Raw genomic sequence first — 24,585 nt, 5'->3', positions numbered from 1 at the left:
AGTGGTCAAATAACTGTAAAGTTATTTGATATAGATACGAGTATTGCATTTAGTTTCCGTTAAATATCGTTCTCTGTCCAATTTATATTTGTATATTCAATTTAATATTAATAAATTGTAAGTAATCGAAAAAAAAAATTTTCTATCCTTATTTTTTGATATTACAATAGTATTAATTTCGAATTTATCGATTGCGTCATCGTCTCGTATCTCTTCTGGCTTAAGTGAAAGGAATGAAAGCTTATCTGCATTATTATGTAAGTTTATATTTTTGTACTTGTTATCGTACTTTGGTACGATGTTTGTTTGCTTGCCGATAAAAATTCTATTGAATCGAATAGTCGTACGTTTAACTGCCACATTTAATAATTTCCGACACACTGAAATATGCTGTATCGGTATTCGTGCATGTATTGCAACGCGCCTGTTTAGTAATCCAAGAATCAACTGTTTTCATAGCGCTGCATATATATATATAATCTTCAAAATAACAATGGATACATATCTTCTGTAATTTACATTTGGAGATGTTTCATTGTTAGTCTAGAGTTAAAGGCACAGATGAAAATGGATCAAATGCTTGAAATAATGTGAAAAGGAGATACATGAACATCTAAAGTTTTACCATCAATATCTATACAAATCTATACAAACTATAAGCTGTGAGATGCGGAAATTTCAGTGTCAGGCATCAGTGTTCGCGGCGGATCGAGCGCCGATAATCTAAATATTTCCCCGACATCGAACCGTCGATGATCGGTTTAATTAATCGGCGAGAAAACTTCAAGAGGTTCAGATTTGAGACTTCGGCCGCCTTCAGTACATAAAACACTTTAGCAGACAAACGTGATTCGTTTTTTTTTAACTATTTAGCCCTCTTCCTATAAAACATACGTATCTAATGTAACCATCAATCGTTTAGAAGTAAAGAGCCTTTAAGAATTTTTTGCATCTGGCTCCTTGAGAAAACAGAATAGGTTAGGAAGAGTTCATAATAATTTAATCAGAAGAGATCAACTTTGCATGCAACGGCAAGACAATATTTTCAACAATTGATGACTACATACAATATAAGAGCACAAGTATAAAAATATTGCAAAGCAAAGATTTTGCCTTTTGTGCGTAATCCTTACCTCGTACTCTCCGACAGTACCGACAGTAAACCGCCAATCTAGGTTATTTACAGTTACAAGTACAAAGCGAAACAAGAATGTAGAGCGAGATGCGGCATAAAGTCGGCATACAGTTGAGTGCACGTAAATTTGCGAATCTGATATTTTCGAAAATGAAGCCTCGGGTGAAAAAATTTTACTCTTTCTTTTCGACACACTGCTGTATGTGGAATCATTTCCAGTCGATTCTCCGATTCGCGTGATAACATATAATCCGTATAACACATGTCGATCGTACAGTGCTGCTTCCTATGGCATGTAACGTATCCCCCACGTCATGTGGAGAATTCACTATACTTCCTATTATACAATGGTTTTCTGATCAGAATTGGTAGCTTAGTCAGACAATTTTTGATATGTTTTCTCGAAAGTAAGTTTTTCTCCTCCTCGCTGCTCACTGGCAACGACATGTTCTTTATAAAAAAAAAACTGTCAAACAATTTTTTCACTGATAGATGTAACTGCTAACCTTGAATTATGATTGCAATAGGCATTTAAAACTCTTTTAAGGGACAATGCATTTGTATTTTGTAGCGATATAGACTAGACTAGCAGACGTTAAAAGATGCTTATCGATAAAGCGATACCGTACGTTTAAGCTATTACGTTCTCTTTCTGACCATTGTCTTTCGTAAACATTGCGAGCACGCTCTTGTCTTACTGAATGTTTAATTGAATATATACATACATATGTATATTCTTTTCCTAAGATACGGTGCTCATGAACTCTAGCATTGTTGCATGATAGCCTCCCTTTGCACCTGTCTAATAACATATGCACCGCCAATGTATCATTATCAACACAGCTGTTAACGTCAGAAATACTATTCAAAGAAAACCACTAATCGATATCTCGCTTTTGAATGTTACGCCGGGTATAATTTATTAAATTTCTCATGCATGCAACAGAATTTTATACGGGTAACATCTGTGATTATTCAGATGCATTTAAAGCAATGTAACGGGTTTTCAAGTCCCAACAACTTGCATATATTGTTATATCGTTCCTATCGTTCTATCTATCACTTTAATTCCATTTCGTTCGAATCGCAAAGCAAGTACTTTGTTGTAATTATGTTGAGACAAGTGACACCGGAGAAAGTTATCCACATTGTTTGGCTTAGTGCTGCTTTATCTTTCTGTTGGCCGCTTCCTATTAGTAGCAGCAGAACTCGAGTCCTTGGTTTCAGAATTCTACAAATAAGTGCAATTATTAGTGCTTGCATGTTACTACTGCCTATGTTATATTCGATTTATTTGCACCCTGACGACCTGGTCGTTGTTTTCAAATGTATGTGCATGTCAACAGCTTTGTGTCAACTTATCGTTCAGACTACTATGTGTTGGATTAAGCAAGACTCTCTACAAGTAAGTTTCTATTTGCTTACCTTTGGCATTTGACGTAAACAGATATGTGTTTTAACTACGAATTACAGCGTACAGTTAGAGAAATGATGACTTATGTTAAAGAAACGCAACAGTATGAAAAGGAAATTTTCTATAAATATATCACAAGATGCGACATGTTGTGCATATGTACCATAGTATGTATGTACGCGACTGCGACTGGTTTTTCATTGGGACCTGCAATCTTGCCAATTTCTTTTCCAGCCGATGCGGAATATCCATTTCGCGTTAATTATACGCCAATGAATATTATTATATATGCGCATCAATCTATTCTTAGCTACCAATGCGCTGCACACAGTTGCGTGAGCATATTTGGAGCGCTATTGCTTTGGTTCACAGCCGCAAGATTCGAATGTTTGACTGTGGAATTAGAAAAAAGTACAAGTATCAATACGCTAATTGTTTGCATTAAAAAGCAATTATCTTTAAGGAGGTAAAGGCAACATTTGGTAATTATATCGATCAGGGCGCACATCACCAATTTCAAGTATTTTCTAAAGTGTTGTCAAGGCTGTAGTTTTCAAAGTGCTTGTAAAAATGTTTTGTAGGCTTTTTATTTCGGTGTGAGTTATCCGGTTAGGTTGTTTATTGTTTTTCTTCGTGTATTAACTAACTCAAAGGATCCAAACCTAAAATCAAACCAAAGAATATGAAAGAAGGAAAGTTGGTCATTTACTGAAGTATTCATTTCTTTTCTTTCTCTGTATACAAAATAAAACGTGAGACGTATAAATGCATCGCCGTGGAAACATACACAGTCAGTAAAAAGAAACTATCATCTAATATAGCTAGAATTGTAATAATAAATAAAATAATAATAATAAAAAGTATTTTAAATGAATTAAGTTGCATTTGAAGTGGTCTGTCGGATGGATACAATCTGATTCTTTTACATCTTATATTTTCTGTGATATCAAGGTAACCTTGGATTTTTCAAGGTTAATGTGTTTGTTTCCTAACACGATATCGTAATTCGCGGGCCTCGAGTAAGTCGTTTGTTTGTCGTAGACCGCAGGAAAGCGAGCTCCACCATACTCTCTTATTTACACTATTCCCGGTAGCCCCTGGACTGTCTTTTTCGCTCTCGTCGCTCGCATTCTCAATGGTCTGGTAATGGGATAGCTGAGAGGATTAGTCGTGCGGTGTTCGGCGGAGAAGTTCTGCGCCCCTGTTGTAACCGATGAGAAGATGAATTCAAGTTTTAAAGTAAGGTGGCCTTGATTTTTCCTTGAATCTCAAAATTACACAAAATACTGAGTGTAATAGTCCGGTTTCATTTTCTCGAACGCTCTTTCAATACGCCATCGTATATCTTCTGCGCCAATTGGTACTTTTTGATAAACAGCGGGTTTTAATGCCTTCCGCAAGAAGAATTGTGGATTTAGACTCGACGAAAGTGAATCCGTTTGGACAAATCCATCTATTTGAAAATAGTTGTTGGGAAATTTTCCTCGAAATTAAAGTGTAATGTGTAGCGTACTAGTCTTGTTAGTACAATATAAATATAAGTACAATGTAAATTTTGCGAACATCGTACGAAAGCTCTTCCAAAAACAGATATGATACATTCATCAATAAGCTTACGTATTTGTTTCGTTTATCACGATGTACAGATTGCTATAGAATGCATACGACACAACGAATTAGAAGAAATGTGCGAGATAATAGGGCTCACTCAGAATAGTTCACCAATTATTCTGACAACGTTTGAAGAAACGCGAAGGAATGAACGACGAAAACTTCGAACAAACACAATAAAACAAAGTGATACAATTAGATTGGATATCTTGTCTCGTCGTACGGTTCAATGGCCCAAGGACACCCTATTACAGATAATTGAAATCGTATTTTATTGGCTAGGACGTAACATTAAAATAAAGATACGTGACCCTGATATTTCAAAAATATAAGATACAAAGAAATCATTCAAATGCAACATAATTCATTTCGAACGTTATTTGATACAATTAATAGATAACAAACTATGTTAGATAATAGTTTTTATTGAGTTATCCTATGTAATATAATCATGACCGTATAGAAAACCTATCTCAACCTTTTTTTTCAATGTGAAGTAAATTTTAACAGACACTTCGTAATCCTAACGCGTAGTGCCGAATCTGTACCGACTAGAACCTTCACGGGGCTCTTGAACGTATCCTCCCCGTCCCAGCGTAAGCACGCGCTTCTATTTGGCCGAAGGGAACGAGAATGTAAGTAACGCTTACGAAGCATCAACCACAAAGTGAATAATAATATCAATTCCTTTTACAGTATGTAACACCTAAAACTAAAAAATTAAAACAGTTTAAAAGCTTCTTTGTAACGCAGAAGCATTCCTGTAAAGATCATTTTCACCAAGATACAGTATATTTTGCAAGATTGCATGCAGTCCGTAGCAAGGCCTAAATTCCTTTAAAAGACATATAAAAGAAGAATTTCAAAACTTCATAAATTTTTATTGGTACAATAGAATTTCAATTATTAATATTAATAATTCTGGAAAAATGTTCCCTCAGATACATTCAATACTTCGTCCTAAAGCAAATATTTCTGTTTTGTTTTATTAGTTGCACATGACAATTCCAATTTAGTTAATAAAGTAAATATTAATTTACAAAATATAGATGTTAAATTTAAGACGATCTATGAGTGAAATGCAAATCTAGGTAGCAAGAAATTTGGAGGTTTTATCTGAAGTAGAATATTACAATTTAAAACTGAGACGTTTGCAGACTGATCTCAAAAGACAACCTTAAGTATACTTATTAAAGTCTATCCTATCTGCGACCCGGTTCTAGATTCCCTCGGTTGATAAACATTTCGTCACTTATGATGAGCTCAGATTAATTTTTAGTAAACTTAAACCAGAGAGAGTATGTGGGTATAACAAGATCCCTAATATAGCGCTCATATATATGTCTCAGGCATATAGAAGGGATTATGTCGTTATATTCAAGAATTACTTAGATTTTGTTTATTTTCCTAATACAATATTTAGATAAAAACGGAAATTATACCACTCTTAAAGAAAGATAAAAGTGGTTCCAACCTCACTAGGTATATACCTCTTTCACTTTTACCAAATATAAGTAAGACATTGGAGATATTTAAGATAAGATATTGGAGAAATTTGAAACTGCAATATAACAAGTATGTACTTATTTTTTGTTATTTCAATCTTTTCCGCCTTATTCAAAATTTGATTTTCCGAATAAAATAAGTACAACGCATGAAATTAACAAATTTATTTCCGATTTATGCTGCTAACGTTGAGTTTAAAATCCCCAGCAGATTACTATCAGGGACGTTCACCAATTCTATTTTCTCTTTATTTCAGTGATAAATTGTACTTATTTAACATTGTACTTATTTAAAATTATACTTTCCTGATAACGTCAATAACTCTGTAATTGCTTTTGCCAAAGACTTAATAGTATACACTAGTCATAAAAAACTATCAATAATCAAAAAACATTTGCAAGACCTACTTAATAAAATGTACGTATTTCTTTCATACTGGAAGCTTAAAATTAATGCCATCAAGTGTGAAACTACACAACTACTCTTTAGGCCATCAATACCCACATGGTTCCAACTGAACAAAAATGTAGCCGTGCGCATCAATTTCAAAATTCCTATCACATGTTTGACTACCTCCCTCTTCACTACACTCCTCAAATTCCGTATCGATCGACCACTGGTGCCTTTCCGAACAATATCTCAATATTCTCAAAGTTTTGTCATGGCAATATAAGGAATTTTTGAGTACAGAAGACTAATGTTTTCTCTAATCCTTTACCTCAATGAATAATTAATAAACAAAAGTACATATAAACAATGTTTATACAAATTTCACGCATGCACTACAATCGTGCTACTGAATGTCTTCTCTGAATGTTTTCTCAATAGGCATACTTCTTTATGCTTTAGAAGAAACACCTCGGGGATCATGACTGTTTCTGGGTAATTTCGAGAAAATTATATAAAAAAAGGGAAAACATTGGTGGAGAATATCGTAAGTTTTTCTTTGCGAATGAACTCTCCACTATTACTATATTACGTAACATGTTTTAGCGACTTTCGAAATTCGATAAGAGAGTAGAATAGTTCTGGAAGGACAGAATCATTCGATATCCGAGGCAAAATGCTAGAGAACTGTATAAACTGTAAAAATCCACAATAAAGTTGGAGTTAATTGCAGATTTAGTATAGGTTTAAGTTATTCTGCCGTAGATTTTTTGGGTCCTTGCCATTTTCAGATCTTTGAACCTTATTAATTATTTATGGATACAGGGGATTAAAGGAAGGATTAAAGGAAACATTAAACAAATACTGCATGAGGCAGTCTTCGATGTGCTGCTATGGATTTTAATGAATAGCTAGGTATAATGTCTAATCTACGATTTTTCTTACAAAATGTCACGTAATATGGTTTATATCTACAAATGTCACAAAACGAGTTGGCCCATGGAAGATTTTATATTTTGCTTCCATATTCCACGGATTCAAATTGCATGGTACATGATATTGGATGCGCAGGCAACCGGTGGTTAAACTTCATATCTGGACACCACTCTTTTGTAACCGTTTTTGTGTTTCCTGATAGTACTCGATAAATATTGTAGTACCGTGGAAAGATTGTCTGAGAAACATCCGACGAAATATAAATAATATTGCGAGAAAGTCTAAGTGCCAACAGGCCAAAAGGGTAACTTCAATTAGCGAAACGGCCCATCAATGTATCCTAGTTCCTTCAGTCAAATAGTTACTCGAAGGAAGGCGTACGTGACCATGATCGCGGACGGTTACGGAACATGTACGTGGTGGGGGTATGCAAGACAATAAATCATCAGTTGTTAATTGAGAGCCTAGTTGCGAGGAGTTAGTTAGTTGCGAGTCGTCAGTTGAGTCGAGAGAGTTGAGTCGAGAGAGTTGAGTCGAGAGAGAGTTAAGAGCGAGTTGCAAGTTGGTTAATCATTGTTTGCCGAGTTGTTATTGTATTTTCGATCTATCGCGAGGAAGCGCGTCAACGGGAGTCGTAAATTCCCGCTATGATTATAAGAATCGACACCGTGAACAGATCGATCCCATTATTGCTTGTGGGATAATAAGGATGATTGATGTGATATAACACTGCGATTAACAGGATTATAAAATTTATATTTCCAACAACTTAATACAATGATGTGTTACGCCGTTATGTATGATATAAATATCGTAGACGATACTTTGAAGTATGATACTCCGATAGATGTTTTTTCGTAGTAGAGCAAAGCCCTTACAGTTGAATATAAGAAAAGGGTGACTTTCTTGGTCTAGCAGAAATAGCAATTAAACAGACTGATGTTCCGCTCTCGTGCAATTACGGAGGAAAGCTCGGTGTGGGTGTGATTTTTTGAACGAAGAAAGCGGATTCGTTGCTCACACTTTTCGTTAGTAAGGTGAGGGCAACGATCTGCGATGTTCATTGGTTCTAGTCAATGTTAATGAGTGATAAGAGGGGAAGGAAACCTCCTACCAATGTTGCTAGTTGGTGTCATTGTTTAAGGGAAAACTCGGGTTTTCCGTTAGATAAATATCCACTTTTTCCGTCGAATCACTGCCCGCTTTCTCCCTAATTTTTAAAAGCGCATAATAAACCCCAGGACTTTTCTAAAAACCAGTCATAAACTGAAAACATTTCTAAGATTAGGAAATCTTTTAGAACAAACAGATTAACTGCAAAACATATGTTGAAACAATGAAGTTAAAAAGTTAAATGTTTATGGTAGGTCCATAGATTTATTGAGGGTCGGAATGACGGTACATGGACTGTTGGCTGTCAAGCAACGAGAGATGGAGTGCAAATGTCTTACGCGACACAACAGTAATGAGTTGTTAATTATTAGTTGTGAGTTGTGAACTATCAATGATAGTCTTAGTTATATCATATTACTGCATTAAGTTCATATTAAATAACCATCGCTTCCTGTTTAATCCATTGGAAATCCTAATTTCTAATATTTCTGAAGACGATACTATAATATAGATAAAATGTAATGGTTTTGAGTTTAGGAATCCATTAGTTCAAAATTTATGAGTTTCCAAAGCTTGGTTCTCTCAGCGTACTGCATGGCTTACTTTAACGTGATAACCATTTAGATGATAAACTTTATTTATTTAAATAAATATTGCGCTTGAAGTAATAGAATGTAGTGGAATATCAATTTATTTTCAATATATGAAACGATTCGTAAAATTACATTTTAGATAAGGGTTTTTATTTATTTATTTATTTATTTACATTTTACAATTTGTCCAGTAGGACATTTGGTAAAATATTATAGCTTAGTGGTATAATAATATAACATGTGGATGGCTACCCCCAGTGGGATACCATCTTCGAATTTGATTGATTTATTTCTTTAGTGTGGTGAGTGTTTGTATGTTAGGTTACGTCCTTTGTGAGATCTGTTGGGTGTTTCCTTTTTAGTCTTCTTTTTATGTTTGTTGCGCCGATCGTTTCCGCTGCCAGCCGGTTGGGGTGCGTTGCCATTCTTTCTCTGTACCTTCTTGCATTTCTGTTAATCTCCTCCTTGACCGTTGGTATTTCCAGGTCTTTCCGAATGTCCTCGTTTCTAACGTACCATGGCGCGTTTGCTATTGTTCTGAGTATTTTATATTGTATTGCCTCTATTTTGGTTATATGGCTCATTGCTGCTGTTCCCCATAGTTGTATTCCGTACGTCCAGATTGGTTTTATGATCGTTTTGTATATTTTTAATTTGTTTTTTGTGCTTAATTTGGATTTTCGACTTCTTAGCCAATGCATTTGTCTCCTTGCCATCTGTATTTTGTCTATTGTTGCTTTAATATGTTGTTTCCATGTGAGTCGTGAATCTAAGTGGAGTCCTAGGTATTTGACTTGCCTTGTTTGTATTATGTGTGTGCCGTTTAGTACAATGTGATGGTTTCTGTTTTCGCAGTGTGAATGTAATGTGTTTGCATTTATCGGGGTTTGCTTTAATTTGTTTTGCTTGAAGCCACTTTTCTATTTTTGTGATATGTTCTTGTAGTAATGTAACTGCTGTTGCAGGGTTAGTGTGCCTGAGTAGTACAGCTGTGTCATCCGCGAATGTCAGTATTTTGCTATTGTTAGTTGTTGGTATGTTGGCCGTGCATAATGTGTATAAAATTGGTCCTAGGACGCTTCCTTGCGGAACTCCTGCCTTGATTTCTTTAACTTCAGAGTATGTGTCTTTGATTTTTACTATGAAGGTTCTGCTGCTTAAGTATGATTTGATTAATTGGTATATCTGCTCCGGGAACTGTTTCCTGATTGATTGAAGTAGGCTAGTGTGGTTTATTTTATCGAATGCTTTTTCGATGTCCATAAAGAGTGCCGTGCAATATTGTTTTGTTTCCAGCGCCTGTAAGATTTCATTGACGAGTCTGCGCATTTGTTCTATTGTGGAGTGTTTGTTTCTGAATCCGAATTAGTGATCCGGTATTAGTTGATTCTTCTCTATTATAGGTTTTATTCGGTCGTAAATTACTTTCTCTAGTATCTTAGAGAACACGGGAAGTAATGAGATTGGTCGGTAGGATTTGGTTCCGTGTGGGTCCTTGCCTGGTTTGGGTATCATTATGATTTGCGCCAGTTTCCAAGTTTTTGGAAAGTATTGTATTCTTAGTATTGCGTTAACTATTATTGTGATTTGTCTTATCGCTTTTGGCGGAAAGTTTTTCAAGATTTTGTCGTTAATTAGATCGATTCCTGGTGCTTTATTATTTTTTGTTTTCTCAATTATGTTTCTGATTTCTTGTGCTGTTGCTTTGTGTATGGTGTAGTATTTGTCAGTTGGTGTGCTAGTAGTTAGCGCATCCTCGTCCGTATGACTATTGTGGTTGCTGTTGTTGATGTTGTGTGGGGTAAATGTGTTGCATAGGTGGTTGGAAAATTCTGCCGCTTGCTCTTCGTTGCTTCTTGCCCATGTGTTATCTGCTCTTCTGATCGCTGGTACCATTTTTATTGTCTTCTTTATTTTTTTTGTGGCTTTCCATAGAGGGTAGTTGTAGTTCTCGTGTGCAGATAGTGACTCGATGAACTTTGTGAACTCGTTGTTGTTGTGCTCTTTTATTTTGTTTTTTATTTCTTTAGCGAGTTTGTTTAGGTGTTTTTTGTTTTCTTTTGTTCTGTGTTTTTGCCATTTTGCTTTCTTTAGATAAGGGTGACTGGAAAAATATATAGCGCAACAAATATTACTCTATTACCAAGTTACTACCAAGATTATTACCAATATTTGCCCTTTCTTATTTCCATAAGACAGCATCCAACATGCTATCCGAAATTACGGTAAGTACGGTATATTGTAACTTCATATTTTCCGACCACCAAAATTAAAATGTAATGTAATTTAAAATCTGATTTGGACGTTATTCGAATGATTCCGAATAAATATTTATTTAAACTAATTATTCGTATAAATTCTTTCGGCTGAATATTTTATTCGGATAATAACTATTCATTATTCATAGGAAGTTAATTTCTCTAGTCGTTCGAATAATTTATCGTTATGTATTCGAATACATTATTCAAATAGCAATTGCAATACTATTTGAATAATATTGCGAGTAAGTGTTAATTATTTTCGATTTCATTTGAATTTTGTAAAACTCTCACTATTCTGCTGATAATATTTTATCTATAATCGATAATACTCGACCTTTTGTATTGAATTAACTGAATATTCGACGTACAGCAGCATAACACATAAACATGTTATCAGCATTAGAATAGTATTCGTTAAATACGAAAAGTCGATATTTTGAATTATGAGTGTGAAAGTATTTTATGTTGAGATTTTATCTCGGAATAGAGAGAACAAACGTGAATGAATGTGTTATAGAATTTCTTTATTCAGAAATATTAGAAATTAAGATTTCTAGTGATTTCTACCCTATATAGTAATTTATTGATAGATGGATTTACTACAGTGGATTAAACAGAAAACGATGATTATTTAATTTGGAACTTAATGCAGTAGTGTGATATGACAACACCCCATTAACGGTTCTTGACTCTTCGCTCTCTAGTGGCTAATTGACGATCAACGACTGCGATGCCGATATACAAGGTGGTTGGTAACTGGTGGTACAAGCGGAAAGAGGGTGACTCTACGCGAAAAAGAAGTCGAAAATATAGAATAAAAATTTTTCGTTTGAGGCTTTGTTTTCGAGAAAATCGACTTTGAATTTTCGCTCGGTACGCGTGCACTTTATCACGTCTCGTTATAACGGATCTCACTGTAGATTGTTGTCTCGATGGAAAAATAAAAAAAAAAATTTTTTTTGTATATTTTCGACTTCTTTTTTCGCGTAGAATCACCCCCTTCCCGCTTGTACCACCAGTTATCAGCCACCCTGTATATTGAAGTTTCCCGACCCTTTCGATTTGTCGGCATTAGCACTTTATCGTCGACATTGTCTGTATGCCGGCGATCTTTCGGCGGTACTATAATAAAGACCAAAAAAGCTGCTGTAAAGAGAATCGTTATGCCACAAACTAAACACTAGAGAAGATGTAGAGTTTTCCTAGAAGTGAGATCCATTTCAATATTTTATAAGAAAGGAAACATTTACAGTGATTAATTTGAAAAATTACGTAGTGTTTATGAATGTCCTTTTTATGGTATTTAAATATGAACCATTATATTAAAAATCAGAACGTTTTCGAGACATCAGTGGCATCGGCTGAAGGAACAGCTTTAATTATAAATCATATTAAAAGCATAAAATTGTTGTTATTTCTGTATTTAGAGGTAGGATCACAATAGCTATTAGTTTATTCTTCGGATAAATCTATCACACCGTTCTGAGCTGAATAACCTTTATTGCGCTTTCTTACATGGACTAGGGATAAAAAAACAAAAGAATATTTTAAACCTATCGATTATATCTAGAACTATCTTCTAGTTACTATTTATTGTAACTAGCGCATCTGCATATGGATGGCGAGTACGAACTCACGTTGTCATTCTCAACAAAGATTATATTAAACAAAGCAGGAAATCTAATTAAACTGAGGAAATTTCTTATATTGTTTTAGTTACACATTTCTCTTCACATGTAACAATGAGCAAAAAAAGCAAAGGAACGGTCATTAGAAGAACGGTGTAACGCATAAATAACAAATATGTTGTGCATTGAATGGCAGCCTTATCAGGTGTCGATGACCTTTGACTTATTTTTGAAAACTTAGGAATCGAAGAGCATGGAAACGCAATTAGGATGATGAGCCGTAGAAACATAGTTAATAATAATAAGTGAGATGTATTTGCACACAGTTACTCAGTAAAAGCAACAATTACATGAAACACAGTATCTATACACTACAGCCAATGTGTGGTCTGATAAAGGAAGAAGTTCTCTCGATGTTAGTGTACACTGCTTAAGTTGCAAATTACATACGAGCGGTGGTCAGCAGCTTTGGCATGTAAGAGATTCAAAGACGTACACAGTTTTGATAAGATTGTTGATATTCTTCGTTAAATTCTCTTTGAATTCAATTAAAGTTCTAATAAAATAAAGACAGTAAAATTATGTAACTGTCGATAAAGACGATGAATCTTTCGCCTTGGATATCAGGTCGTGTTTATCACTACATTTAAAATGTTGTGCACATACTTTAAGGTTATGTGCTACAATTTATTGCATGGCGGCAATGTGTGAAAAATGTGACACATTGCTCTTAATTAACAACAAAGTTATATCCAAATGGAATGGTACATTACGGAAATGTACCGCACATCCTAAGTTTGCCGAAATTATGCAAAATACATTAAGATATACTTTGAACAGACCAGAAATAGCAAGATGGAATATGCTATGCGATCTCGTTGCAAATAATGTTTAAAATACGTGAGAAACTTTAAACGCTAACATAAAAGGCACTGGATTTCAATATATCGAAGAGTATCTACAATGTCTAACACCACTAACAAAAGTTTTAGATATCATCCTGGGAGAAAAAGAACCACATTATGGCATTGTGTTATAGATTTTATGTTAGAAAAAGTTAGCAACATTAATAAAAAAGAAATACAAGTACTGTGCGCCATTAGTTCAAGGATTATTGAAGAGTTTCTATACAAGATTGGCATTATTTTTTTATTTTATTACGATTGAGATTAAGCAAATTACAGTTATAACGTTCTCGCTTTCAAAATTTAAATCTGGATGGCTGAATTGCATCGAAACGAGTCACCATCCACAATTATACGCAGAATTTCAAACGATTGTTGCTGACAAGTACGTATAGACAAAATTTTCGTATTATTATTGTGATGACGTATGCAGTATTATTTTTTTATGCAACTTGTCTTCCATTTCTTATGTTCGTTAGGGACCGTCAGAGGATATTGATAGTGCAGATGATGAGTTTTTCGATTTTGGATCATCACAACCTGAAACCAATAATTGAGTTTCTATTAATGCAGAATTGGAAGTCACAAAATTTTTCTTCCGTGAAAGTCGCGATTTGCATATGTTAAAGTATTATCCATTGATTCGACGTGTATTTTCTTTGATATAACACACCAATCTCTTCTCCTACACCCAGGGAGGGATTATTCAGTTATGCGTCAATGATAAATTTACCAAAGAGCAAAAGACTTTTATATTTAACGTTTGAAAGAAAGTTCATTGTAAAAGCCAATATGAAAAGAAATGTACAATAATGCATGAAAAAATACTTTATATTCAGTATATTAAACATGTTCCTCGATCTGCGACATAATATAATTAAATACATATAACAAATACACATATTCTAATTGGAATAAATCTTTATCCGATTAAATGATATTTCTATTATATCGATATTTTCTTTCCTCTTTTTCATGTATGTTCGTCAATTTCTAAGAAACACCTTGGCTAATCTTGATGATCCTTTTCGCATCTTGTAGGGCATATCCTGCCGTTGATCTCGTTAAGTAAACTTTTTCAATTTGTTTACTTTAAACTGTTTTAAAACACTAATTTCACCGATGAATGTTATACTGATTTCGCGTATGTTCATCGATTTTCATGGAAAGACTTCATCAGCCAAAACGATTCCTGTTGCATCTCATAGAATATGTTTTCCCGTTGGCCTTGTTATATAATCTTTTTGTTTTAATTTTCTGTAAACTATATTTTTTGCAAAAATCCAAATTTTATGTACGTTTATCGATTACTTTGAATTCGATGGAGTTATCAGGATAAAACCTTTTGCATTGCATCCCTGGTAGGTGTAGTGCGCCGAGATTAGTCTCGTTTGCAAACTTTGTCCAATTTATTTATTATTTACTGCTATTATTGCAAAGAATTTGCTGATCGTCAATTTCAGTTACGTATGATCAGTGAGAGCTCTGCAATTGTTGCGTCTCAAGATGATTCTATTTGCTTCGTGTAGAGTATGTCTTCTGTTGATCCCATTACAGAATTTTTCACACATGTTTATTGTCAACTACTGTCTGTAACAAACATTTAATTTTTAAGTATGCGCATCGATCTCTTTGTGCTAGCTGAAGCTGTCACGGTGAAACATCCTGCATCTTGTAGGGATAGTCTAACGATTGTTCTCGCTTGTGAAATTTATTCAACTTCTTTATTCTTAACTATCGTTCTTGCAAATAATCTGAATTATTCGTCGTTTCATTCGGTTCTATCCCAACATTTCTCCACAAACTCGTCGCTGAAAGTGATGAAATTAAGCGGTTGCTTTACAAAGTTTCCTATCATCGCCCGTTTCTAAACATAGGCTTGTTACTCAAAGCTGACTTGCTCCGCGTATTTTATTACTAACTCCTCGTTTCAAAGATACTTGGGTCTTTTCTTTACACATTGATCATAGGAAGTATACTTCAGGTGCTTTTTTGCCAAAGGAAGTTCTGGTAATCTTTGCATTTCTGCAAGTGCTTTTTCGTCATGCGAGTCATGGAGAAATTTGTTAGGCGCTAAATCAGATGTAGCTAGACAATCTTACGTTTTAACACGACTAAGAGCAACGTAGATTTTGTCCTTTGAAGAATTCTTTCTGCGAAGACCAATTATAGCCCTGGTTAATGTAGTTTCTTGTAATTTATATACAGTCACTACAGCTTATAAGATAAGGGATAACATTCTTAGTTTAACGTTAATTTCATAACCGTTCATCGCCTGCAATGTTGCACTATTAGAGATATCGGAACGTAGCCATTGATATCTTTGAATCTGCTTTCAATGGATTGGTCGTCAAATTTTATAAGCACTGCGTCAGGGAATGCTTCGTTTTCCAGCTGATTTCTTCAAAATGTTGACGATATAAATTTTTTACGATTCCCATTGGACCGTTCATCAAACCATCAGAAATTGCTATGTTTCGTTGTAACATAATTAATGATCTCTCAGTTAACGTTATTGTATGCAACATTTCGCTGCATTTATTTACATTTGCAGAAATAACATTGTTGGGTAATCTTTTTCCATATCTAGCGAAACTCGTCTACTGAATCAGTAATGTACATATAATAATGTGGATCAATAGTGATCATCTATCATTTTTGTATGATATTCGTCCACTAATTTTGCTGTCGGGAATATTCCTAGTGCTGCACCGAATGCTGAATATTCTTAGTATTGCTTGTTGAGGAATTTTTACGTCACCAAATCGTAAATTATTTAATAGGTCGATGCTCTTTATCGTCCTTCTGCTTTATATTAGTGAAGAGTTTGCAGATTGGAAATTGGTAACAAGAATTAATCTCTGCGCTGTAATTGTAATCATCACGGGGGTAGTTATATGATGTCACCAAACAAAAGTACATTTATGCGAAATAGTTCTTCGCGGGTCTTGAATTCTTAGAGTCTGTGTTCTCAATTCTCATTTGTATAGTATAGACAGTATAGACAGAATTCAATGTGTAATACCGAAATTTTTTTAGTAATACCTCGGAAACTAATAAATACCTAAAGCTAAAATTCTGGGTCCACCCTTCTCCTCCTTCCCATCTATCTTCTCAAATTTCTTTCAAACTTCGTAATCAATTATTGATGTCTTTCGAAACTACGTTTGAATATTGTTATGTATTATATACATTTATCATGATAATAAAACACTGTTTAAAAAGAAAAGGAACTACGGTCATCGACCATCATTCTTAGAGAGGTTTACGCCTTCCCCTTATGGTATGCTACACTGTATGATATTTTCCGGCCACGCCGTCCTTATCCGAATCGTCCGTAACAACGCTTCATCGCAGCAGGCCATAGTCATTTGAAGGGAAGGACACAAGTTCGCGACCCCTCCCCTCTCCCTCCCCCCATCCCGTCCCTCCCCAAAGTTACACAGCACCCAAAAAGCAGACTACCGAAGCGTCCTGTTTTGCGACCAAGTTTTCAGGACAGAAAAATAAAAAAAAAAATAAAATCATATAAAAGCTCCGCTCCCCAGCGGTTTAAACCCAAAGTTTGTATTAAACACAAAAAATGTAAAGCGCCGACACATAATATAGTATGGCTACGTCGTACCGTCGCGTATCGGTACCCTTGCCTAACACATCATTACCAAAATTCATAGTTTATTGTGAATACCAAAATGTATTTAAAATTGTATTTTGGGTCAAATAAACATCATTAAAAAACACAAATTCGCGACTAGGGCTAAATTTCACCCAAACTTAACGCACATTTGATCTACAACAAAGTAAAAGGTATCGAAATAATTTTAATGAACATAAAATTTCTAAATTTTAATTAAAACAAAAAATGTTTCGAAAACTAAAATTAAACAACAGTTATATATATAAGTGAAATTAGTCAGAATAATAACCCTGGTAACTTATTTGAAAATTATTGAAATAGATGAATTGTAGTCTGATCGATATAATTATCCAATATTTTACAAAGTATAGATCGAATGATACATTTACGTTCGTTGTAAGTGTTCTATTCCTTTAGGTACGCAGAGGAAGTGCTAAATAATTTCCGTATTATGGTACTTTTTTCAATAATAATAAGCACACTTGTCTTGACTTTTGGTGGAATTATATTAATTGTGGTAAGTGAGACTTCTTGTACTTTACGTATAATATAACGACTTGATAATACTATTTCTAAATAGAATTCACCACTACTTCTAAAACTGCAGTTCGTAATCGTATCTCTCACTGTACTTACGGAAGTTTTCATGTACGCATGGCCTGCTGACTACTTAAGAGAAATGGTAAGTCATGTTCTATGTAATCGTAATTTGTATATAATTTATTTGTTACAATCGATCTATCACATTTCTTAGAGCGCAAATGTTTCACGAAGTGCATACAACTTGATATGGTATAAACAGACGTTAGAAATACAAAAGAATTTACTAAACGTATTAGTATTTCAAGAACCCGTAACTTTGTCTGTCAGTTGCGTGTTACCAGAGCTCTCTCTCCGCTATTATTGTTCGGTACGACAAGTTAATATTCAAATGTCAATTGCGATAAATATATCAACGAAGGATAACATATGAATAACAAATTGGTGACATTTCAGTATCTATCCAATGCCATGTCCATCTTCACCGCTTTGCGTGCCGCGATAGGAGATAATTCTACATAAGCGTATCCAGAGTATTAATTTTATCATATAATGAAGTTTTTATTACGATTATGATTAGCATCACGATTACGAAGTAAGTTCCGCAATTAGTAAAATGTCAACGCTATAATATCGGTGAAAACTAATTGTAATACTTATATCAAACTTTGAACTTGTTGCGTAATGCACAAATAGGCGAATAAACAGGTATCACTGTTAAAAAATGTGACTCTGTATATTGTAACAGTTACATAATTTATAATTAGTTGCATGATTGATGACTAGTTAAAATTCTTGTTCCATTATTCGTAATATTATGATTAATACAAAGTGTTTTCTTTGTAACAATCGGATACTTTACATCTGTTATAGCTGAGCGTATATGTTGAAGGTTGATATACCATTTAGTGTGAAGCTTAGGGATTACCCTTAGCTGTAAGAGTAGAGGTAGCAGCTGATAGGGCTGTTTACATTATATGATATTGTTACGATACTCCTGCACCAAATATATATTACATATCTTTGAAATAGTACATTGTCGACGAATAAAAATAGTGCAGCTTCCAACATTGACGCAGTCCACCGTGCCTCCGGAGGATGTATTTGGGGTGACAGTACATACTGCACTGATGGTGTGCAGATTGTGTTTATCAAATTATGTGTATTCAAATTATAATTTGAATTTTTATTACCGCTTTGTGGTAGTACCTTCTTTTTGGATTATAAGATTGTGCTAGAAGATTGATTTCTGTATCAAACGCTTTAAGCTTATTCGTAAAGTTTTGTAGAAATAAAATCTATTTACTTTACGGTTCTTACAAGCTATTATTAAAGAAAATGCATTTTGTTACTTATTTATTTATTATTATTGCTGTATTTATTTGTTGTGTATTATCATTATTGTCGTTATTCAAGTAAATGCAACTATATAACCAGAAACATTAAAAGGTAACAGGATACAGTAAATATTCGTAATGAATTGAGTTATTCTGTTAGCAAAATGTAAAATTGCGCTTTTATATCTATAGGGAACAGGGACCAAAGTAAACAGTTAACTTTCATTTCTTGAAAAATTCTGTTCGAACTTATATCTCCGTTTAAGAAAATATCTGTTCCTGTTCCATATCTGTGGAGTTGTTATGGAAAGAAATATTATTCGTATGAACTTCCTTAAAAAGTGTTCTCGAGATATTTTAGATTCCATTTAATGAAAATTTCGCAGAAATACGTTATTTTAGGACGTACATTAAAAAGGGTACCATGAAATATATATGTCGGGTTTACATTAGAATTAGGGTTAGGGGCGTGAAACGAATCTTCGTTTGGGTTACACGTTGTCGTTACGCAATAGAGAAGACATTGACTAGTGCAAATACGATTATTATAGAACCGGACAAGTAACCGCGGTAGTTAGGTACTCGAGAAACTAATGACAATGATCCTAGGTTCAATAACGAATCCGCGGTCGACGGGATGATAGATGAACGTACTCACAAAATCTAAGTCGGACGCGTAATATTCACTGATCGTAAAGAGTTACTCCTTTCATCAATGAGATCGCGAGCGAGAATGCCTTTCCCGTCCCGATGATGCCACAGAGGAAAACTATAATGGGGTGTGTCTAAGGATACGAGATCATCGGATTCGTCGAGAAAAGCCTTCGTTCAGAAAGTAAGGGAAATTGGCGTTGCTGCTAATTGGTCAATCTCCATATCGGTGGTTAGAAAAAGATGCTAGCCGCCCTCGAGGGAAAGTTGCTAGTGGGAGACGCCGCTCGTTGAAAAATATGTCTCCCCTATCTTCCCGTAGTTGGGACAAAGACTGTTTGTCGGTTTGAAGGACTTTAGTTAACTAAACCTTAAGATTTATAACGGGCCCTCGGGCTAGCCGAACATGTACTGCGCAGACGCATCGACATCTGCCAATCATCTTACTCGAAGAATAGGGTCTGCGTGTGGAGAGCCACGGGACAGAAACCGTTGGAATGTTTACTGTCGCGTGTCGCCACGAATATTTCTTTTAAGGAGAGCTATAGAATTACTCCATACCTTTGTTAGACAAAGCGTTCATCCCGTGACCGCGGCTACGTTCGGCGACTGACTGTCGCCTCGAGCCCAAGCTCATTATCACAACTCTCGAACAATTACAATCGGATTGAATAACTACAATTGTTCAAGTACAGCTATAGTAGACTCTAGGTTACAATGTTGCGGGATTATCCAAAATTCCAAAGGCTCCGGTGTTCTTTCATCTCCGACATATAAAAATACCAAACTATTAAATATTAGTTATATTTCACAATATAATACATATATTGATATTATTTGCATGTTTATTGAATGAAAGGTATGAAAATCGTAACATAAATAATTAGTTATTTCATAAGAGGTATTGTGCAGAAAAGAGAACTTATCAAGAATAATTTACAAGTAACATTTTTTCATCATTCAAATAAGCTGAAGTAGGTAGCAATTCTATAATATAATAATGCATGTATAGTATAATAACGTGTATAGATAATATATTATGCATGTACAACTCAGTGACGTTCTTATCTTCAAAATTGTTCACTTCAATCAAAAACATGAATAAGCTTTAAACTGTGAACAACCTAAGTAAGTATTAAAAATAAATAATATATTTACGATATAAATTTAACTGTAATAATGATTTAATATCGTTATAGTATCTATTCGTTGAATATTCGATATTTGTTACAACAACTGAGAACTCCTATAATATTGATGAATAAAATGTCTGTTGCTGTTACAGGATGTTTCAAGATTCAAGGTCATTTTAAGATCGTAGTATAAAGTCACCTTGACCTTTTATCGAAAAAACAATTTTTTGGAAATTTCATGCATCGAAATTTATAGCCGATTGAGAATTTATTAGCTTTCGTTCGAAACATTATTTTGTCAAATTATGTGTAAACGGAAATGTGTAAAGCTCTTAACTTTGTTTGGATGTAATTTATGAAATAATATTTTATTAATTATCTATGCAATAATAGTAATACATATTAATAGTAAAGATATGTATTCTTTATAGCGATGAGATCTTTGAATTCATAAATGCATAACTGGATTGCATGGTTTTTAATATTGCTTGTAGAAGCTCCGATTAAGTAACGATCAACTACCATTAATAATTATGAGCCATTGTATCTTTAGCTCGTTTACCTGTTACGTCGCGATGGGTTTTTGCGGCTCCGTTATGACACAACCTCGTCTACACCCAGGTTACGAAGATCTAGGCTACATCGAGCGCTATCGCATGAACTATCTGGATTGCAAATTTTATTAAGTATAATTTAAATTTTATAAGAGTGTCTGTATATACGAAGATGCTTTTTGCTGTAGCCGTAATAAGCTTATTTAGCCACGTACCAAAGATAAATCGTATCAAAAAGACTGATGAATATTCCTAATTTTTGTTATCAAATAAAAATCAATGACACGGAATTGTAATTGTAAATAAGCATATAAATGCATCTTAAACGCTTTGTAATAATTTAACTAATCAGTTTAACAAAACATTTAATGAAAGCCTCTAAAAGACATTTAAAATACAATTACAAAACGTAATTAAATCGCAAGGAGCGCATTGCTTTCCTCCTCGAGCACGAGATTCAATTGAAGAAAGTGAGTATAAATTCAAGTATTATAATTCGTAATGCATGTTCTGAACCATGGATAAATAAGCTTTATGAAATGTATTGTTAATCAAGTTATAAACATGTTTACCATTTTATTGCGGCAGATTGCTATCATTACATGCATATATGTGTCAGATTTAATGAATGCTTATAGATATTTCAATGTTATGTGCCGAACTAAAGAATTCGATTAGTTTTCATTCTGCAAACTTGACTGGTGTTACGCCACGAGGCTTACTACAGGCTGTATTTCTAACCGTCGCTCGCGGTCCTACAGTGTCGCAGGCAGATCGTCTTATCTGCCCGACGGAACATATACAATATATCGACGAGCGTGTGACATCAATCACACCTCAACCTACATCAGTGATAAGACATCGACCGCCGACCTTCGGACACTTTTTTACATCATAACCCACACCTAACCCCTCAACATCCTAAAACCAAAACGTATATAAACCGAGACTTCGCCCAGCTCGGGCAGTTCTTGTCCTTCTTCTAGTTGCTGTACTCATACAACCCCTTTTCTCCGGTTCGGTGTTGTTTTGTAAGTGTTAACATTTATAATAAAGTTTTATAAAGGAAAATTAGTAGTTGGGTTACGACTCGGCCACCATTGCGGAGGGGGCAGGGACACAGCGCAGCACACCCTGGAGCTCTGTCCGGCGTGGGAGCTGCCCCGCTACACCCTGCGGCACGCCATAGGAGAAACGTTGACCCCCTCAGCGATTGTAGAAGCGATGTTGAGAGGGTCACAGGAATACGAGGCCTTCCGTCTCTTCTGCGAGCGAGTTATGCTAGCGAGGGAGCGAGCTGAAAGGGAGAGAAAGAAAAACTCTCACCCCTGCAGGATAAGACGATGGAGAAGGATGGCAGTCAGACGACCCAGAGCCGCCCCGCCACCACCCCAACGGACTACGACCAGAAGAAGTGACAGCACTAGGGGCAACGATCTCCCCCTAACGCCTACTCAATAGCCGGCTCGAACAAGAGGACGCGAGAAGGGGATGCAACTGAAGTTAATTCATAAGAGGTTCCTGGAGCACCCCTGTCACGCGCTTAAGATGGTCATCGTGGAGTTTTAGTCGGTAGGAGTCCGACTCTACTCTGCTGTTACGCGATTATTGCAGCAGCGGAGTGTCCATGAGGATTTCTCCACGTACAAAAAAAAAAAAAAAAAAAAAAAGGGGTACCAACCGTCAACATCAAAAGGCTACTACGACGACAACGTGTCTGTCTGTCTCGCTAGCGATCGAATATACGGGCGCATAATACAAATACCGCACCTAGCGAGACTCCCTCTACGTCTAAGGCAGGGACTACCGAGCATAGCCTTACTGACGAATCCACCGGTAGTCCCGGGACGAAACGCGCATTCTCTTTTCTCCTGGCTGAGACTCAACTACCACCAAATTACAAAGGTTCTGCTGCTTAAGTTAGATTTTATTAATTGGTGTATTTGTTCGGGGAATTGTCTCCTGATTGTTTGTGGTAGGCTTTCGTGGTTTATTTTGTCAAATGCTTTCTCTATGTCCACTAGGTATGTCCATAAAGAGGGCTGTACAGTATTGTTTGTTTTCTAGTGCTAGTGTTATTTCGTTGACTAGCCTGCGCATTTACTCTATAGTGGAAATAAGTCAACACTTACACCTCATATGTATGTATTCACTTAATAACCTTAGAATTTAATTCTACTGTAACACAAACTTAATTAGTTCTCAGATTTCTACACGGAATACTACTGAACCTCTACCTCATAAATGTTATACCTTTTCCAACGTTATTTACACGATATGTGTATGTGAAAATTAATGATATAAATATCCATATTAACTCTTTTCATTACTAACGTTTATACATTAATATGGAAGTCAAAAACATAGAAGAGTTTAGAACAGAATAATTTATCCTACATTTACAAGTATAAGTTAGTATAAGTATCGACATTTTATAGCATAATTATTATGCAATACGTAGTGAAGTAACGTACGGAAATCTTTCTCGGGCTGAAAAATAAATATATATTTCTGAATAGAAATAAAAATGGAATATATAATAAATAACGTATTATAAAATGAAGAATGACGTATGGTGTTGCTTACGCAAACGAATTAGAAAAATTTGCAGCTTTGTAAGATACAATGATATTCTGTAATTATTCATAAGTAAGACTGCACTGTCGATTTTGCTGAAATTTAAATTTGTTGGAAAATTCAATATTCCGAGCAACATTTTCCTATACATATAACCGCTGCTCGGCCTTAGTTTCCGAGATATTTACAAACAATTGTTGTTATTATTAAGTTGAATCTTACCGCCCATGGCAACGTTGTATCTGCATGGTGCGCCCGCTTATCTATTGCATCCATAAATACATCACGACCATCTCCAAACAATCTCTATGACGCACAAACATTTTATTATTTATTTCTTTTTTTTATTAACCGAAAACTACTTCGAAAATGAAAAAAAGATCCTTTAAACGCATAGATCTGACATGTGTTGGCGGCCGCTGTTAAAAAATATGCAAAAGAAAAATGTTTCGAAATGCAATTTCAAGGATTTGAAAGAGATTTTTTTTTAATCACTTTGTCACGACGTATGTATAAGAAGAAAAATAATTTAAAAGGACGGTGCAATTCCAGTGATCTTGAATAAAGTAACATATTATTGACGTTAGTGCGAGCATATATCTGTAATTAAATTGGTGATTATTAAATAAGGATGGGACTATTCCTCATTGTCGGATGCCGCAAGGCG

General features: G+C 35.0%; 1 protein-coding gene across 1 annotated transcript; it reads left to right on the top strand.

Moving 5' to 3' along the window:
* Positions 1-2,246: 2,246 nt before the first annotated feature.
* LOC126874989 (odorant receptor 24a-like) lies at positions 2,247-18,557 on the top strand. The gene is made up of 6 exons (XM_050637594.1): positions 2,247-2,540; positions 2,609-3,015; positions 17,544-17,643; positions 17,707-17,808; positions 17,881-18,036; positions 18,123-18,557. Exons 1-6 carry the CDS (start codon positions 2,247-2,249, stop codon positions 18,186-18,188), a joined length of 1,125 nt encoding a protein of 374 aa, XP_050493551.1. The 3' UTR covers positions 18,189-18,557.
* Positions 18,558-24,585: the final 6,028 nt, after the last annotated feature.

Source organism: Bombus huntii, chromosome 17 (assembly GCF_024542735.1).
Source record: "Bombus huntii isolate Logan2020A chromosome 17, iyBomHunt1.1, whole genome shotgun sequence".
Classification (NCBI taxonomy): domain Eukaryota; kingdom Metazoa; phylum Arthropoda; class Insecta; order Hymenoptera; family Apidae; genus Bombus; species Bombus huntii.
Note: the sequence above shows the minus strand (reverse complement) of the source record. Positions and strands in the feature narration are given on the sequence as shown.

What these genes read in the sequence shown, in the direction of transcription:
- LOC126874989 (XM_050637594.1), top strand. Translation starts at nt 2,247, where the DNA reads ATGTTGAGACAAGTGACACCGGAGAAAGTTATCCACATTGTTTGGCTT. An exon ending in GTGGAATTATATTAATTGTG is followed by an intron (nt 17,644 to 17,706) that starts GTAAGTGAGACT and finishes ATTTCTAAATAG; the next exon opens with AATTCACCACTACTTCTAAA. An exon ending in CTGACTACTTAAGAGAAATG is followed by an intron (nt 17,809 to 17,880) that starts GTAAGTCATGTT and finishes CACATTTCTTAG; the next exon opens with AGCGCAAATGTTTCACGAAG.